Raw genomic sequence first — 19,641 nt, forward strand, 5'->3', positions numbered from 1 at the left:
CCAAGGTCAGCCAGTAGTTCTACAGTAAAACAGCTTTGAAGTTGTATATGAGATATTAGGTGAAAAGGTTACATTTTATTGTCATAAACGCAACCTTACCAATTCAAGACAGTAAATTAATGAGTATCGTAATTAATTTAAAGGCAGAATACATCTTAGATATTAGCGGGATTGTATTAACTCTTGCTTTCAAGCTTTATGTCGCTTTGATGATAGACATACATGGTCATTGATACTTGAATGGCTTGCAAAGAATAAAATTACAACTAATCTTACTTTTAAGATGAGAAACGACTAAGTAAATATTATCAATCCAGCGACAAGATAGTCTGCGTCATAAGCAGTTATGATTTCATTACATAAGGAAAGTTGTTCATTCTGTATTTAGCATCAGCCAAAAGCTTGATCGTCCTTACTGTTATTAGGAAAGTGTCTATTACTTTCGAATCGCTATATTTACTGAAATCAAGATAAAATTATAACCTTGACTCGATATAGTTTTTTTACACCATAATTACAAATTAATATCATCTTAACATTGATGCTCTATGGTAATAAATCCATCCAAATATCTTAATAATCCACTTTCTTTGAAGAATCAATTCAAGCCGTTGTTTTCCGTACATTTATGGTCATGGTAGCTTTTTCCATTTTGCCCTTGGTTCTGAACAGTATCCCATACTATAATTACAGCATTTCATGATCACTGGTATTAATAAACTAAACGAAACTGTGGTGAGGTTTGGTAAAATACAATTGAATTAATGTTGGCTAAATCGCAATTTCTTAAATTCGAAATTGATTCGTAGTATTCTACAAATGCTGTTTGTCCACTATCTAAATACCGATTTGTAAGTTCTTCAACAGCATTGTTTACCATGTATGCCATGATGTAATATCATGACAATGCGGACCAATTCAGTAATTCATTCAAGAATTTATTAGTATATTATTGACGTTACTAATCGGCGAAGAATAAATAAAGGGATGAATTGCCATATTCACTTTTTGAAGTAGAATAACAGAAATAGAAACATATTTCAACGAAGCTACTGTCTGATTAATTTCCATTGGTTGTAATAAAATTGCTAGAGATAAAGGTAACCAAGTTGTTGCATCAGTGATTGCAATTGCGATGGCAAAAAATATCAGCCACGGTCTAATTTCATTTCTGACTAATATCGCATCGTTGCGACTGTGATGTTGTCGTGACGGAATTGATTGTTGACACCAGCCAAGTGTAAATATTATATGAGCATAGATAATAATAACTAAGCAGTAGGAGATAAAGCAATAGGCCAAGTAACATGTTGCTGAATAAAATAAGATCTCAGGTGAAGTATTCAAATAAATACATAAACCATTGACATCATAAGTATCATCGAATGGTATTCTTGTTAAGGTACGGGATAAAATTGTAACAATGCTGGCAGTTATAATGGCTATCATCCATATGATAGATGTGATTACTAGTATCGTGATGCGATAGTCTTGCCAACTCAAGGCACGATAGTGTAAAATTAATTTCGATCTCTCAATAGCTATTAGAACTGCAAATGATGATGATGCAATCGTAGAAACACAGTTAAGAAATCGTAAGACAGCACAAAATGAACTATTTGGCCATTGATAGTACTGTGATCTATCATTTGATGGATACGATTGACGATCCAAGTAAACGTCAACGGCAGCAATAGCAGTCATATAAAATGTACCGATTAAATCAGCAAAAGCAAGATGTGCTAGTAAATATGACGGTGTAGCATGTAATCGATTACCATTATTGTGATGTATAGAAGATACACGTTGCACAGTATTGGTATTCTTACGGAATCGCTTACAGTGAACTATAATGGCAGCAATATTGGCTAAACTACCTAGAACGCCTGGTATCCAAGTCACAAATGGTGCGAAAACCCTATGTCCAGTAATTGCGGATGATCGATTCGAAGCCATGACGTGGATGCCACCTTAACTAGTAATCTTGGTAACTAAAGTGAAGATCAATTCCCAGAAATGTCTCTGCAATTATGCTGGTATATTTCTATCGGTACTAAATTTACTAGATCTAAAGGCTTATGTAACTTCGTATTTACTTTTGATGGTATTACTGAGTTGAAACTCTAAAATGGAAATTAAGTACGGTAATATTTATGAGATGAATTATTACCCTTATACCCCAAACACTGAGTATTAACAAATGATGTTGATGACATCTAACGTCGAATAGTATCATGGCAAATATTTAGTGTATATTAGAAATTCAAAGTTGCGTAATCATAATTCACTTAATTAATTAACGATCATATTTAAGTTTATGATCTTAATATTCTGAGACAAAAACTAACAGTTATTGTATTTTTATTAATAATCCGTGCTGAAAGCATTCATATATATAAGGAATTAATTAATTAATATAGGAAGAATAGCTTCAGACGTTTAGGTTGATCTACCGGTCATTAACATATAGCTAATATAACCAATAAAAAATTTACAACAAAGTCCCCCTAAAATAATAGCAGCTTATTGTATTCGGTTTACCAATCTGCTCATAACGTCATCATTATTACAGTCATTACCATTTGTATTATACCTCATTTTTATCTACTAAGGTAGCCTATAAATTTAATGTATGATCGATGTTAGTATACGAACTAGAGAGGTACTGTATCCTATTGAGTTGAGGGTTTAATAAATATTGATGAAATTAAAATCCAATACGAGAATATAAAAGTAATAACTTCTTCTGTGATTTCGAATTTTATTTCTTTTGAGGTTTACTGTACTATTTGTTACAGAGGTCAATTTCTGCCTTGATGCTACTTCCATAATTATGAATCTTTCATAGCTACAGATAGAGATATAAGCCAATTTTTAGTTCTTACCTTTGATAATATCAATCTATAAAATGTTGTCTGAGAGTTTTTAGTAAAATGGGGTAAGTTTATAAAGAAACATCTGTGTTACGCTGTCAACAGGAAGCCAACCATTTCTTAACATTCGATTGTATTTCCAGTTAGCGAGGTGATTAAAATAACAATCCAATACAAGTACAATGCTAAAATCGATTGAACGTCATGCTATTATATTAACGTCTGAGCTCAAGGCAACCATAGTTAAATAAGTTTACTTTAAATTTTAAAAATAGGAAATTTAATAAGAAGTGCTACTAGATGTTCAATTTTAGTCCATAAATGGTATTGTACGAGAACTCTTAATTAAAATATAGAACTTAACTATATTTTTCCTGATATTAAAATCTCCAGATTTTAAATTACTTCTTATGTATGTAATGAAGGATGTAAGATTAAAACTAACAATTGGCAATGAAAGCCATTATAATCTATCATTTTAGAATAACCTATGATGTTTAAAGAAATAATATTTTATTTGTTTTATTATTAAGAATTGAATTATTAGCTAAAATTAATTAAAATAAATGCCTATAATTTGATTTATGAAATTAAAGGTGGCATGATAAGCTAGTAAAAATCTGCAATATACTTGTATATATTGACACATATACTAATCCATGATACATCGAAAGCAAATTTTAAAACTATGGAACAAGGAGATACACGCGCGATATCGTTTGTGCTGACTATACAGATATCTACGAGTATAAAGAAAATGTCAAGAAGATACTGTCCCTTTCAAATCTATCACCATTATGTTAGTAACCTTCTGTTTAAGTTTCATTTTAGTGGTACCAATTAAATGGAGATAGACAGAAATATTGAATATTAATATTTTTGCTACGGAAATAAACTTACGCTAAACTTCAATTTTATGATAATTTTACGTAATTATTTCACGCATTGTACTGTATATATATATATATCATATTAAAATCTGCTTGCAAAAAAATATGTGTGCAAATATTCGGTGTAAATTAATTACGTCTCGTATACGGTATTGTACTTCATAAAATTGTTCGTTAATTGAGGGAAGATAACTAAAATACTACGTGATTATTATGAAGAATCGAAGATTAAATTATATTCCGCGTTTATTATACGAGCAATAACCTTTATCTCCTGTAATTTGGATTCTAGAGTAAGAAAATCCATGTATAATGCAATATATCATTGGTACATATGTACCAATAATCTATTCATTTAGGCCTTAGATTAGTAATTTATCAATGATAAAGTCGCGCCCTTATGGGCTAATTTACCTTATATTTACAGATGTGATTATACAGTGCAAGTGCAATCGAATTCTAATTACACTTTCAGTATTTAATTAGCGCTTTTCTCACTTAGAAAAGAAGTAGGGAAATACAAACTAATTACACTAATAGATCTGAATAATATACTCCCTAACAGATTTTGCTCAAAATGAGATCGTCTGATCGCCAGATAAAAGCAAAAGTTAAAATATTTATGGCATTGCGTAATAAATACTGTAAATGTTCATGAAAATCTTTTAATACGAATACATTGTACAGTACTGTATAGTATTGTAAAAGTCATCTCACTACAGCATGGTATCCGATGGCAAATCAATCTGTAAACGATAGCATTTACATTTAACTAAATAGTCCAAAATTATACTGTTTTGCTAGCTAGTATCCAATGGTGTGTAATTTGTTGTGCGTAGTACACTATGTAGTAGTAGATAATTTCCGATTTCTAACATGACTATCAGGTATGAACTTTTTCTTCACCATACCAAAAGTACGAGTATGCAATGAGAAATGTCTTACCCAAAGGTGTTTGTTTTTGTCAATATCTATTCCATATTATAAACCTAGTCGTAATTTATTTTAAGAACGATAATGTCTTATTAAGAGTCACATTTTTTCGCCATTGCTCGTACAATTTCAAGAAATTAGAATTTGTTAGTTAGGAGATCCAATAGCATCGTGTATTGAATGCGTCGTTGTATTGGCCAAAATAGGTACATGACAGATACCAGCTCAATAAAATTTAATTTTTAAAAATATTATGTAACAACGTCCCATAAACAAATAGTATTAATATGCAGACTTTTTATTACAAGAAACAATTATGATAGCGATATAAAACATTGAATGCAGAATGCAGTCATCTTCAATCGTATAGTTACTAAGGCAATAGATAATGTGAGGATTCGATGCTTCGGCTTGGAGTAGATTGATTACCCGTTGACCAGGACTGACAAAGCTTTGACAACATCGCCACCGTTTTCTCGTAAATTTTTCTCAGCTACAGCTTTGGAGATTTCCATTTCATTTGCCTAGTTACAGCAGATAACAGTATGATCGTAACTATGTTATGCAATGATAGGAAGGCAAACTGATCGTAATTATTAATTAATTCTATAATTTGTGTTTAATTTATCCTCTGTTATCCTAATACGAATGGATTTGACTTACAATTAACTCAATGTCTTCCTTATTCACTTTAACTTTAGCTAATTCCAGCTCTCTATGAAGAAAATAGCAAATATTGTTCTCATTAAAGACGCGACGTATTATTGAGAAAATTCAATTCAGCACAGCGTAGCTAATAAACTATAAATAAGCAATCTACAATACACTCAATCCATCGATATGAATACTAATGACTGTATGATCGTTCGCACCGTCAATAGCATCTTGTATGATGAAAATCGAACGTAACATCGACACGTATTTCGTGCTAATTCAACATTGCTATCGATCGACTGAGCAAGGTATAGACCAGCTATTCGTTTGCAACTTGTATTACATACCTACGCGCTTTTTTATTTAATTCTTGTTGACGTTTCTCTCCGATGAGTTGGAAAGCCTTAACATATGAAAAATAATAGAAAAGTAACAAGGTAAAATTTCAAGTTGAGAAGAGGAATCGACACTAACATGAATGCAAATCTCCTGGCAGAGGAGAATATCAAATTATAGCTTTCCATCCTGCTAAGAACAGTTCATGGTATACAACTGATACGAAAGCTCACTACTGGTGCCTGATTTATTTCATTCCCTGCATCATTACCAAGCAGGCATAAAACAAGCACTATGTACCTTGACAGTTTGTTTTATCATAACGACTTGTCTAGCCTGTAACAAACTGGAAATGAAGGCTTAGCAGGTGAACATGATCGTAGACTACATTATATCCATTCTTCCAATGAAAAAGGTACGCAAAAGTTTCAGATTGCTACAAACTATATTAAATACCCACTTTACATTGCATCAATCAGAATAGAGATGTGTGGATATCGGTGATGAACATTATGGTGGGTATGAGTTAACGGCCACCTTGCAAGTCGTCGCCTCAACAACAAACGTAGGATTGATCAATAATTGTATAATAATTGTATTCTTGAACTAAGTCAATTTCATACTGCACTCATCGATATCATCATGTTACAAAACTGGCTGTTACTACTACTGCTACTACTGACATTTTCAATATCCAATTTAATTTCTTGTTCTTCAGCATAATCAGTGACACGTTCTAAATCTGCAGCAGTTTCACTATCGTGTTTCTTGCCAGTATTAGGGACGCCAGCATTCTCTTCCTCCATTTTGCGTTGTAGTTGGCCGTGACCGAGGACTGGTGTCCGTCCTGTCTCTGACAATATCCAGTATGATGAAAAGCCCTTGGCTATCTAGTGTCTATTGTACACCGTGCAGATTATAGTCTGCTATAGTGAATATATTTCAAGATCAATTTTTATTGCCTTTTTCTTGCGCAGGAGCACATGTACCATACGTACAATGCATTGTACTGTACATAGAGGAGGTTTTCCTTGACCACTTGACCTCCCCTGTGCTGTACACTGTAGAGTACAGCATGTCAGTAAGGAATCACTAGGACTACTGAAAGATGCGAGCAGCTTGATACAGATCGGATTAATGATGGCGCAAGGTTGGATTCACTATGAAAAATGATTGAGTGACTGCTCGCTCATGCGCTAAAACCGGTCTCCTACACTCGTGATACTTTAGTATCGTCACGGAATGGTGGTATCACGTGTACATCATCACGAGTCAGACGCATCGAGTTCATAAAAGGAACTCTACTGTAATGTACTGTACATTACACTGAGTGTACAGTGTACAGTACTGTACTGTACAGTAAGTTGATAACCAGTGTTGAATGACCAGACTGTAAGACTTTAGTCGTCTTGTACTGTAGGTGTATCGTGCATAGATTCAGCTACAGTCAAGCCTGTGTGGGCGATACATATCATAGTTTGCCGTGTTTACTACCCAGCAGCAGCCCCATCCAAATAATACAGTAGTGTGTTCCATCCAACTTGATATTGTCCCTCCAGCTACCTTGAACCTGACTCAAACAACCAAGGCCCAATTAGCTCTTCTCTTCCTTTTCCAGACTATTCTTGCTACTCATGAGAGCCATTCCATTCCTCTCTATCTTTAAATTAGCCTTATTTGCCATGGACCTGAGCAATTGAGCATGGAATAGTGGATAGTGAAACAAAGTACTTGTCAACCTCCTTCATTCAGGAGTGGATCGTGCTACAACATTGTTAAAACGTTTATCATTGTTGTTGATTTCCATTGATAAATAGTTATCCTACCGTCTATTAGACTGGTTGTTTTCAAGCTTCGAAAGGGCCAAGATGGATGCAACCAAGTCAGAAGATGAAGATAAACGAGAACCCTCCAAGGTGCAAGTAAGCCTCCAGTTTTTTTATTTATCGTACAGTTAGTACTGTCCATAGGACTATTTCTCTCAGATTAACATGTTGAGTGTTGCACAATAAAAACAGTCAGACGAGTGCTGATAAAATTAGACCAATAAATCGATGCTGATAAGAATTAATTTTACTATATTATCATTGATAATTAATGAATGAATGGATGAATAGATGGCATGTTTGTCCAACTGCTGAACTGAATGCCATCTACATGGATTCAGCTAGTATGGAGCTATTATTAACTCTTTCACTTCGATTGATTATATTATACGCGTATATTGTTTAATTATCAATGTAGCTACGGTTCGACAACTTGCATACCTTGATGACAGCTTCAGTTAAAATACTTGTTCACGTCGGATAGTAGCATAGCTAATCCTTGGTCCAATGGCATATTATAAATCGTACTGAACTAAGTGGATTGCTTGAAATTCGTAATTTGAAGTCTTGGGAAAGATTGCTTACTGTTCAGTAGAATTACTTTCGATTCTGTCACTTCAAATTTTCATTAACAACAATGATAAATTAGAATTATTCGTGCTGAGAAGTCAGATAGATGTGTGCTGAAATTGTACACTTCCACAATAGTGCATGAGTGATTAACTTGCTTTCAAATGTTGATTAGAGACGCTTGCAACATATTAGCAGCACTGTTGACTTGCAAATGTTTACTGTAATGCGCCATACGATAAGCTGAAACAAATATCGCTCGGTTATACGGTTTACGGACAAGTTCAGTCATGAAATCATTCAAAGTAGTCGATCATCAAGGCTCTGCTTTGCTTTCAATTGATTTTCCGCTATTAGGATACCTCAGGGGTGCCCGTATATCTGCATTCAATGTTGTCATTCTTACTAGTCGGATATATTTTCCTAGGATAGTAGGATGCCTTGTATTCGATCACTTACGAAAGCGAAGATTATTTTTAATAATTTCTATTTGCATTAGCTTCATGAAATACCATCTTAATTGTACGTGAACTGGAAAAGTATTTATCATGTTGATCTACTCTTTCATGGCAGTCATTGGCCAATTCTTATTCACTATTTTGCAAGCATGTCATTAAAATATCGTTTATCAGCATAAAACAAGCTTAGAATAGACGAGTAGTAAGCCAGCCGACCGCTTGCTAACTAACCTCTAGTACTTTACTGCTCTGCAATACTCAGCGTTAGTCCGGTACAAACTCCATTTTTGTTAGGAAAAGGAAATACTTGCGTATTGCTACTAAATAAAGCCAATATTAATAATAATGATTGACTTTTTTGAATTAATATAATTGATTTGAATTCAATCTAGGTTCTGTCAGCTGGAGCTGTTCCTTTTGTTCCATCCTATTTTTTAAATAAACAAGAAGATAACCTAGTTGCAGATAAATTGACATCATCTAGCAAGCATGCCCAATTGCAGAACAAAAAAAACATTCATCGCAGAAATAAGGCATCAGGCTATGCTGCCAATTACTATCCTAACATGCCATCTCCAGTGCGGACCAATAATAGTTTGCCACTACCCGGAATGCCGGGTAGTAGTAATAACTTGACGCCTTGCGATCAATATCTTCCGATAGATTATTGCCCTTTTATTCCGATACCTTATCAATACCCACCTAATACAATTTCTGATAATTACCTTATGAATCACAGAGGATATTATCCCATACCCGGAAATTATAACCAAAAGAAGAAACCTTTTCAGCGTCACAGTAATCCTGATGTGAAACATGATACCCATGAAAAAGATACTAAAGTTCAATCCAATGAAAAGGAAGTCAGCCAAGTTAACAATGATACTAATACTGTTGACACCACTAGCAACCGTAATAACAATAATGCTAATCAAAATGAGAAAAAGATTACTCCATTAGCTGGTAACTCTGCTGATTTATTACAAGAAACGAAAAAGTCGAAAAGGAAGAAAAAGAAAAAAAACACACCTGCTAATGACAAAGTTTTGTCTACCGCCACCGCATCCGATAACTCCCATCAAGGTAAATTTAGTCATAAATGATAGCTAAAACTATCGCTTCATTTTGCAATTTGATATCTCTGTATTTAATTCTTGATAGCTTCTGCTCTAATTAAGGCTTGCACTTTAATTGCAATCAAATTACGTAAGGGTCCGATATTGACATTCATAGATTAATTTTTTTACTTAGAAATTCCAATATCAAATGACAAAAATCAGCAGACACAAGATGCAATTTCAGTACAAACACCCAGCTCGATACTAGACGTAGTTTCAATGAAAACACTAAATCCGTCAAGTTTAGAACAATCTGAAATAGAAGATTTTCCTCAACTTAAAATCAATTCAGAATCCAATGTAAATACATCAACAGTAAAATCCTATAGTCAAGTTCTACAGATGCCTCCTTCGAAACAGGTAAAATTCTAAAGTCACCATTTTGTAGAATCAGAATATGTGAAATTAATTATTTCGATGGCAATAGCAAAACTGATCTTACTACTTATGTGTTGATATAAAAGTTTTTTACGTATCTGCATTAACTACGTTAGAGTGATACGAAAACTATCCCCCAAGATAATGACAATGATATAAACCGGAAGGATCTAAATAGCTCTAGTACTAGTGATAACGATCACAAAGATGATTCCAATCAAGATCAGGAAACAAAATCAAAAAAGAAAAAAAAGAAAAAGAAGAAGAAAGCTAACCAAGGTGCTAAAGCAATTGACCGAAAGACAACCTTTAACATAGGTGAAATAATATCTCAATCTCAACAACGCCAGGTAACAAATTACTTTAAAAATAAGTTATATAGATATTTATGACGTATGCATATATTAGTAACTGATAGAGACGATAATTCGATAACGTGGTTTATCAATAGTTGAATACTCGCAATATTGTATGTGTAGGTATGTAAATAATGTAATTTTAATGCGGTTGATTTTCATTTAATATTTAAGACTACTAGTAATAACAAAGAAAAAGTGAAGAATACAAAGAAAGGTATAACTATCAGCATCGGCATTAGTAATCCAGGTATATACGTCCACAAAAAAAATGAAGATAGTCAGCGATCGCTATTGCCTAGCCAATCTGATAAGAAAGTTAAGGTATAAACTACGTAAAAATCGTTGTTTTACAAGGCCCCATAACATGATGCCAACTACAGTAGCTGCTATGTGCTCTTTCGAATTGATAGTAATTATAACATAATTGTATGTATTACAACTTAGATAATCAAATTAGCGTAGCATTAATCAATAAAAGAATTATACCTTCCTCATTGTGATTAACAACAGTAAAAGTGATAAAAGGACTAAACGGCTTGTAACTACAGCATAGAAGAAATTGTGACATTAGATAGTAATATGTCTCTGTAAATATTATATTACTGAGTAATTTACATATTGTTGTAACTTAATATTCAGACTATCCGTGATATGCAAAATTATACATATGCAAGTCATCTTTTTGCTTCGTATCATAATGCAAAATACAATGCTCGACTATAGCGACGCATAGATTCTAAGTCACTCGCTAATAGTTATTATTGTTTGCGTAAAAATGCGCATTAATAGCCCTTGAATCCACTTGACTCTTCCGCATCAACTATTATGCATGGCAAACAGCGAGAGACACCTAAGAAGAAAAAGCCGAGTCTACTTAAACGTGTAAGTAAATAAATTTAAAATTTATAATATGGCGTTACTAGGACAAATCTTGATATATTTTTGCCTATTGTAAATGACTTTAGGTCATACTCAAAGAACGTAACGACAAGAAAAAGTCTAAAGATATTCGGGCACACTCCTTACCAAAGTACAGTTGTTTGTTGTGAATTGTAATTTTATATTGTCAACATAACGCACACTTTGTGGAAGCTTTTCAAGCGTCATCTCTATGTATAATCATATTTCACTGTGTAAAATTTCTTCTAGTTTATATCAAGACAACAATTTAATTGAAATAGCTGATGAAACCCACCAGTGCCGTAAGTGATTAACTGCTCAAATACTTTTCAACTTTACTAAATAGTAAATATTAAGTGCAAAACTTACTGTAGTGGTTAATGGCTGTATAAATTATATCGTTGAGCAAGGTAACACTATAACTGAAATATATCGTTTAATACTGCAGTTTCATTGAGTACCCAGCACCATCCCAAAGTCGGTACACTGTTCTTAACTGTTACAAAATATGGATCAATTGATGGCCTTACCGAACAATCGACGAAATCAGACATTCATAGTCGAAAGTTTCGTGAGTATGTAAAATATAACTTGCTTAATTAATATATTTTATTTATAGATCGATTATTAATAGTGACATACTTTTGTCTTTTAGGTACTGTGATCATGTTTTATCTAAAGAAATTAATAATTACATATGGGATTTATTAAGAGAATTAGTCCGATTTCAAGATCGGCAGTATCAAAAAGATCCCATTAAGGTAGGCGGTTGCTTTAAATTTATTACTACAAATTGTAGAATATAAATGCTACTTCTAGTTTATAGTTGTGATATGTATTAAAAAATTGCTAATTGACAGGCAAAGATTCGACGTAGATATGTCTTAGGCCTTAGAGAGATTCAAAAGTATCTTCGCCTTAAAAAGCTAAAATGTGTCGTTATTTCACCAAATTTAGAAAAAATTACTTATGAAGGTAAACTAAATTTGTATTGGTTAAAGCGCTATGTTACAGTTAATTATGATATCATAAAGTTTGCTCACTAAGCAATTCTGATATTCTGCTTACCTTAAGGTGGTATAGATCATACGTTGCAACGAATCATTGAAACCTGTCACTTTCAAAACGTACCTGTTGTTTTTGGGCTAAATCGACATTCTCTTGGTAGAGCAGTTAAGAGACATGTTCCTGTTAGCATCGTTGGTGTAGTAAATTACGATGGAGTACATGTAAGAATGTAAAATCTTAAGATTAAAAAATTAGAAGATAGTTTAAATCGTCTTACTAAGTTATTCTAATGTAGATCGATTGATGAATCTAAAATCGTATCTATGCTGACAATTGTAAGGCGTATATTACTGCATTGCTAATTTCTAATATGATCTTTGATATTCATACTGACAGGAAAAATATCATGAGTTAATGAAACTGGTCAAGACTGCACGTGAAGATTATAAGAATCTGAAAGTAAAAAAGCTATTGGAAAATATTACCAATTAAATCATTCTAATCCGATAATATCAAATTAATTGTATTGCCCTATTTGCTTATATTCCACTGTTACTTACGAAAACAATACTATAACATAGAAGGTTCATTTAATGATGGAAAGCAATTAATATATTTTATGTCTGATTTATTTACATTTACTATTGGTTACTTTTAGTAAAATCGTCTAATGTGTTATTATCTTCAATGGAACGTGATAAGTTCTCTTTGGATATATGTTCTTTTTTAATAAAAACAACAAAAGTAGGCAGCGAGAAATAAAAAGATGTCTTTTATATCGTAATTTATGACCAACTGATCATGAGCTTACAATATTCACGAGGATCTACATTTAATAGTGATAGGTGTACACATAGAGCACATACGTAATACTGTACAATGTACATTGCTGTAGTGCAGTCCCAAATATAGCTTAGATTGCGATTCAAGATTATACGAGAATAGGTTAAACCGTACGTTAGAGTGTAAAATTGTCTTAAGTAACTATTTGTGGAAGATATTTACAGTACATATTGTAGTAATTGTATTGAGATGCTTATATTAAGATTCTGAGATAATAATAGATAGTACTAATTATGTTAGTACCGTGAGATTTGTATTATGACGCTTTAATTAGAAGTGCGAATTATGAATTGATACATCTGACTATAAACTCTAATTTTATAAATGATCTCCTTGATTTATATTCGATAATTTATCTGATAACTTCCAAAATACAGCTTGGCTATGTTCACATGCTATTATTTGCCCCACTAATTCTACTGTTGATAAAATCAAAAACATCATGCTCAGTAAATCTCCTGGCGACGTTCGCGAACATAGAAGTTGTGATGAAATTCTTGAACACGAATATAATTATCCACTAGAGTTCATTCATTAATCAATTAAATCCATCAGGATTGCCTCCCTATAACTTACTGTTGAAAAAAGGCTACAGTATAACTCTTTTAAGAAATTTAGACATGAAAAATGGCCGTGCAAATGGCTGTAGATATGTAATTAAAGGATTGTATGATTACGTTATCAACGCAGTCATTGCTATAGGCATTAACGCAGGAAGCAAATATTACGTATTAATTTAATTCCAACTGATGTTATTTATCCTTTTCATACGCAAAAAAAACAGTTTCCAATTCGGACTGCATTTGCTATAACAGCTAATAAATCTCAACGCCAAACATTAAATAGGATTAGACTGTATCTTGAGTAGATAGACTAGTTTAGGTACGTTCAAAGTTATTTTGTGAAGCACTTAGCCGCACACGCAGTGTCAGCAATGTTAAAATTCTAACCAAAAACGCGCATCTATCCGATAGTATTATGCAATTTGCTGATAATATAGTACATCCTGAAATTTTGTATATAAATGCACTTATCAAGACAGCATTAGCCTTTGCATATAATGTCTACATAATTGAATTGAGATGATTTTATCTTAAATTGTCAACATAAGGCTTGAAATTATATCAATTGTCCATGTAAATTTGAATTAAAGTAGGTTATTTTCATGATACCTTTAGTTTTGCACAGGATTGAAATCATTCAACAGTACTATATACAGTACAGTATAACGCAAATTATAACGTAAAAAATCCAAGAATAGTAGCTGTTAAACACAAGATTGTCAAAAATATATTGTATTATACTTCCTTCCCTCCGTTCACATGGGCGGGTATTCTTTACAACGTAATGGTTGATTCGGGTATCGTGGTGCTGTTCTATGGTAAACGTATCCTACTTTTTACATACATAGTAATAGCAAAGGTTAACGTAAACTATATTAGGTTTCCGTTGCACGCTATCGAATGCGCATCAACACGGTAAAAGTTACTGAACCTCTGACAGGTCTATCAAATGTTAATACTATCTGTTAAATGAGCACATTATCGTAAACCGTCAGCAAACCAACGGGAGTTTGTACTAGTAATTGTTAAACATACGGCATTACAGGATGGTTATTGTACGGTAGTATATTCACATAGCTTTAATGCGGAAAAAGGATAACGCTAGACACAGATAGGAATCTAATACAAAATTAGTGAATACAAATTGAGTTGTACAGTACTGTATATCGAGGAAATCACGAACGAATAATGCCACGTAGTAATAGAAATTCTAATGTCCACGAAAACCAACCAACAAAAATCATCCCTCCGTTCACATGAACGGGTATTTTTTTTACTAGTCTTACGTTATAGAGTGAAGTTTGCAAGAAACTGTAATTCTTGTTATATTTTTGAGAAGACACTTTATCACAGTTGGATGCAATGTATGTCAGTACATTAGGCTTAGGTCAGTGTAGGAACGTACTAATAAAGGCAGTGGACAATGCGAAACAGTTCTTTGCTTGATCATTTACGATATCCGATCTAAACTAAATGTTATCTTTAGGCAGCTATGAAGAGGCCTATACGTTAACTGGTCAGAAATATTTATAGTAGGACCTTTCAAGGTCGTGATGTTATAGCTTGCGAATACTGAATCCCAAGCTATTATTCGTAGAATGAATATAATTGATGTGGTACAACGAGTGGCTGTTGTATGTGACTAAATATACTGTGTACTCGTAAGCATCAGGCATAAAGATAATAACTCTTGTCATTTCTAACGCTTACGCATTTCCCTGTACTACTCTTATTATCTACAATTAAACAAACTTGAAATAAGAAGGAATCATACATATCATCAATATCAATTTTATTATCCGAAAAATGCAGGAAAGATGTACAAAATTTGGCCATGTAAAAGCACAATACATGTATGATAGTAAAATAATCCAATCGAGGCTTAGTTTTGTGAGCAATAACAACATTATTGCATATCACTGATATCAGATAATATTATTGCCAGATTTTAATATAACAACAACTGCATTTGTCTAAAAGCATACCGCATATACGTACTGTTAATCTCATTACCTTAAGACTTTACATCCAAGATATACTGTACAGTCACAGTAAGATGTAGCATAGCAGCTACACGATCAACAAATATCCAAAGATGTTTCTTACGTTACTAAAATTACTGTATCTCAGCCAGAAATAAAATTAAATAATAATCCATAACTAAATGTCATATAGAACCCGTATCTGTAATCTTCATTTCAATAATTGACTAGTTACAACTTAAAATAGATAAAATATCTTGTGACGTTGATAAATCTTTTCAAGGTACTTTGGAATTGATTAGATTAGTTTAAGTATTATCACTATCATATTGTTAATCTATAATCAGCAAAGTTAATATAAAATAATTGATTGATTAACACCAACCGAATAGAATCAAGTAATTATTTACTTGTAACGTTGTAACAGGAAATTTACTGATATTATAGCGAGTGGTCTACACATTTTTCCTTTATCAGAGTATCACATTTCTGTTATGTAACGATCTAGTTTGTTTGCTAAATAAGAATAATATTTATAACTAATCTTTTGGAATTGCAAAAGATTGATCCATTACGTGAGCCAACCTGAGTTCAAGTCGTAAGATGACGTTTGTGTTAGCAATTTACAAAGTACCGTAATTATTCATTTTAAAGGTATATTGTAAATGTGTCGCATGGAATAATTATAAAATGCTATCCATTAAAAACGTATTCATTCACAGGAAATTTCCGCACATTGCAAAAGGTAGGTTAGAACAATATCTCAAGAGTACATAGTGTAACTGTAATTCAATTTCCATGGCGTTTTAATCTTTAATAATATAAAATAAGGATGGATAAAGCATTTCACAAAATATCTATCATCTTTCGTAAGATGGACTAAAAGATATCGTAGAGTACAAATTGAGTATTTATCATACAAATTTCTTGTGGTATCTTCATTCAGTGTATAATATATATATTCAGATACAATTCGATAAACAAATTCATTTCTTTTTGGCACTTAAATTCTTAATAGTTTCATAACTGATAATTATAATAATACTTGACGGGGCCATAGAAATAACTCTGGCGCTCATCCCTTTTGTAAATCCAGCTAGACCTTCTTCTTGTATTAAAGTCTTTGTAGTTGCAATGATAGATTTAGTATCCAGTACCTGATGAATGACGACGATCAGATAATCGGTAAGAAAGCAAAATTAGTACAGTTACATCTAAAATTGATCAACTGAACAAAGAATAAGGTAAATGAGCTTATAATCTGCTCTAATTGCACTATGAACACCATTCAAATAAGTACCGTAATACACTTATAAGATTAATATTGCAAAGTTTATTCTTTCAATTAGTTTATCAATTGGTACTTTTTCTGCTTTTCATCTATTTTCAATTACTTTTAATTTTATCTACCTGCATTCTGGTACGGATAACATCAACTGGATTGATTAGAACCGCTGACGTGATACCAGCTGTGGCCCCAGCAGTAGCTTGTGCCACTAGATGCGGTGTATTAGGAGGTATAAATTTGCTTAATAAGTTGTTATAGGCAGCATAAGAACCCCACCAAATTGCGCTGCTAGGACCAAATGTTAAGATAGATATTAAGTATCCACGGTAAAATCCACGTATTCCGTAAGCTTTCCAAATTTCATTAGCGATAGTTTTAGCCGATTTTAACTTGGCATCTTGCTGACTAAGAGTATATAATGAACGAAATTGAGGCGAATTTATAGTTTTGGTCGATTTTTGACTGGAAGACGGCATGATGATGCTGCTGCTGCAGGATTTCTGATGGCGAATGGACGATCAGTCGTGTGTCTACTTGCAATGGTTGTGGTTGCTTTGCTCTTTCTATCGTATTGATCTTGATTAGCGATTTCCTTCTTTGAAGAAGGTGAGTGACTGGTATAACTTTCCGGTGCCTGTTGACCTTGTACCATTAGTTTTTGTGACACAATATCAATCGGTACTCCAAATGATTGAGCAATAACGGAAGCCGCACCACCAGCAACAAAGCCTCGAGTAGCTTCGCTAACATAATTTGATTGTAATTTTTGCCTAACAATCTCGTAGGCAGTAATGTAAATCTGGCCAATACCTAAACTAACTGAATTGACAAGGAATCCTTTATATAAGCCTCGTAATCCTTCGTAACGCAGTATCTTTTTGAATGCATCAAAAGTGCCGGTATAAATCCCAGTACCTCTCTGTACTTGTAATCGTGTTTTGATTAGATTGGCAGGATATAAAGTAAATCGTATACCAAAATAAATAGAAGGTCCAATAGTATAATACTTGAATTTATCTAAATCATCCCAACCAAGTGATTCAATTTTTTCTGACATGGTTGTGCTTTCGATGAATAAAGTGTATGCTAGTAATAATAATAATAATAATAATCCAAATGTGAGGATATGAATAAATTGATACTCTAATAAGGTGATGGTGTGCAATACGCGAATCGCCAATGGACGACGTTATCACGATGTAATAACAGATACTGTATCTAAATATGTAGAGTACAATATAGTACTTTACAGTATAGCAATCAAGTTCCGGTCTTTGCCAGGTAATAATTTAGTGTTACAACATGGGATTGTAATAATTCCCTCCAAGCGAATTCAAATTCAAATTCACTTACTATACGATATCAGATTTGACAGTGAGTTGAAGACATTGATCGCGAGATCGAATATCTTCACGTCATTAATTTTTATTGCATCATTCAACCAATCGTTGCTTGGAATGAATTCTAATCATTACTCTGAGTAGATGAAGTTGTTATCTAATGACCAATAAATTAGCTACTTTTAACCATGGATCGTTTATTTATAACAAAGGTCAACGTTGGTTGGTTGATTGTTTCTTGCTTTTTCCCACTAGGAAGAATTGGATGGAACGAATTATCCGTTCTCTCTCGGATGATTGCAATAAGTTATCAGCGTAATTTCAATTTTAATCACCGCCACAACGCTGGCAAAAGACCGTATGCAGTAGAAGTGAATACTTGCTTGCAAAGTGAGAAACTTTTATGACGTACAGTACTCTTCTAAACTTAATATGTGATCTTGTCAGTCTGGATAGATGGCATCCAGTCTTGCAGTCAATTTGGCTTGAATTCCAGTTTTCGACGAATGGAGCGCGATCACATTAGACAGCAGAATGGTTGCATCTAGCGTTGCTGCCGTCAATTTTGCCTCTTGGCTCTTGGCTATGGAGTGGCTAGATATTCTCTTTTAAGGGTCTGGCCCGATCTTGGTTACCGTATTTTTCCCCGTACATGAACTACCGTACGTACTGTACACTGTACAGTACAGTACTGTACAGGTACTGGATTAGTGGATTGCGTGAACAGAGAGCAGCAGCAGCGACAATCCAACCCCATTTTTTCATAGCAATGACTGAGCATATTGCACAGTATTGTACGTCTGTGCTGCTGATCAGACTGAAAACCTCAGCCGTCATCGTATAGTAGAGTGCTACAAACTGGCATAATCGTACGTACTGTACTGTAGAGTAGAAAGGGTAAAATAGGGGAAATATTCACGGTACAGTACCCACTGCGCATAGGCTATGCGGCATATCGTGACCTCGGTCACCTGTTTACATACCCTCTCTCATTCAGTGTTCAACAATTGCTTCTACCGTGCAGTAGAATTTAGATTCCACTGACCTCATCTGAGTAGGCTAATTTGCATGATTACAGTAAGCAGAAAGAGCAACTCGTCGGAATTTACGGTCTGTTATTACCATTTTCACTGTAGTATACTCTATTAATGACTTTACGTTCAAGATTGGGGGAATTTCTGTCAACGGTTTGCGTAGTTAAAATGTCAATTGACGTTTTTATAAGACTACAGCGTGAAAACCATGGACAGAAATTTCCCCCCTGGATAAAAAAAGAGGACCCTGTTCGATAAAGCCGCCCATTTCTCAGATAGTGATAGAAA

The 19,641-nt window shown here is 33.5% G+C and overlaps 4 protein-coding genes across 4 annotated transcripts; 1 reads left to right on the forward strand and 3 right to left on the reverse strand.

Annotated features, from left to right (window-relative positions):
- Window positions 1-930: 930 nt before the first annotated feature.
- TRIADDRAFT_55121 (uncharacterized protein) lies at window positions 931-1,956 on the reverse strand (the record flags this gene model as incomplete). Its single annotated transcript, XM_002111719.1, has 1 exon — window positions 931-1,956. One exon carries the CDS (start codon window positions 1,954-1,956, stop codon window positions 931-933), a length of 1,026 nt encoding a protein of 341 aa, XP_002111755.1.
- Window positions 1,957-5,121: 3,165 nt separating this feature from the next.
- TRIADDRAFT_23390 (uncharacterized protein) lies at window positions 5,122-6,510 on the reverse strand (the record flags this gene model as incomplete). The annotated part of the gene is made up of 4 exons (XM_002111720.1): window positions 5,122-5,220; window positions 5,360-5,411; window positions 5,698-5,753; window positions 6,370-6,510. Coding segments are annotated over 4 exons (348 nt in total), but the record flags the coding sequence as incomplete, so codon positions are not given.
- Window positions 6,511-11,948: 5,438 nt separating this feature from the next.
- TRIADDRAFT_24181 (uncharacterized protein) lies at window positions 11,949-12,536 on the forward strand (the record flags this gene model as incomplete). The annotated part of the gene is made up of 3 exons (XM_002111261.1): window positions 11,949-12,056; window positions 12,156-12,270; window positions 12,370-12,536. Coding segments are annotated over 3 exons (390 nt in total), but the record flags the coding sequence as incomplete, so codon positions are not given.
- A 4,141-nt stretch (window positions 12,537-16,677) lies between these two features.
- Window positions 16,678-18,036, reverse strand: TRIADDRAFT_23904 (uncharacterized protein; the record flags this gene model as incomplete). Its single annotated transcript, XM_002111721.1, has 4 exons — window positions 16,678-16,848; window positions 17,102-17,368; window positions 17,451-17,509; window positions 17,604-18,036. The coding sequence occupies 4 exons, from the start codon at window positions 18,034-18,036 to the stop codon at window positions 16,678-16,680; spliced, it is 930 nt and encodes a 309-aa protein (XP_002111757.1).
- Between the last annotated feature and the right edge of the window lie 1,605 nt (window positions 18,037-19,641).

This window comes from Trichoplax adhaerens, genomic scaffold (assembly GCF_000150275.1).
Source record: "Trichoplax adhaerens TRIADscaffold_4 genomic scaffold, whole genome shotgun sequence".
Classification (NCBI taxonomy): domain Eukaryota; kingdom Metazoa; phylum Placozoa; class Uniplacotomia; order Trichoplacea; family Trichoplacidae; genus Trichoplax; species Trichoplax adhaerens.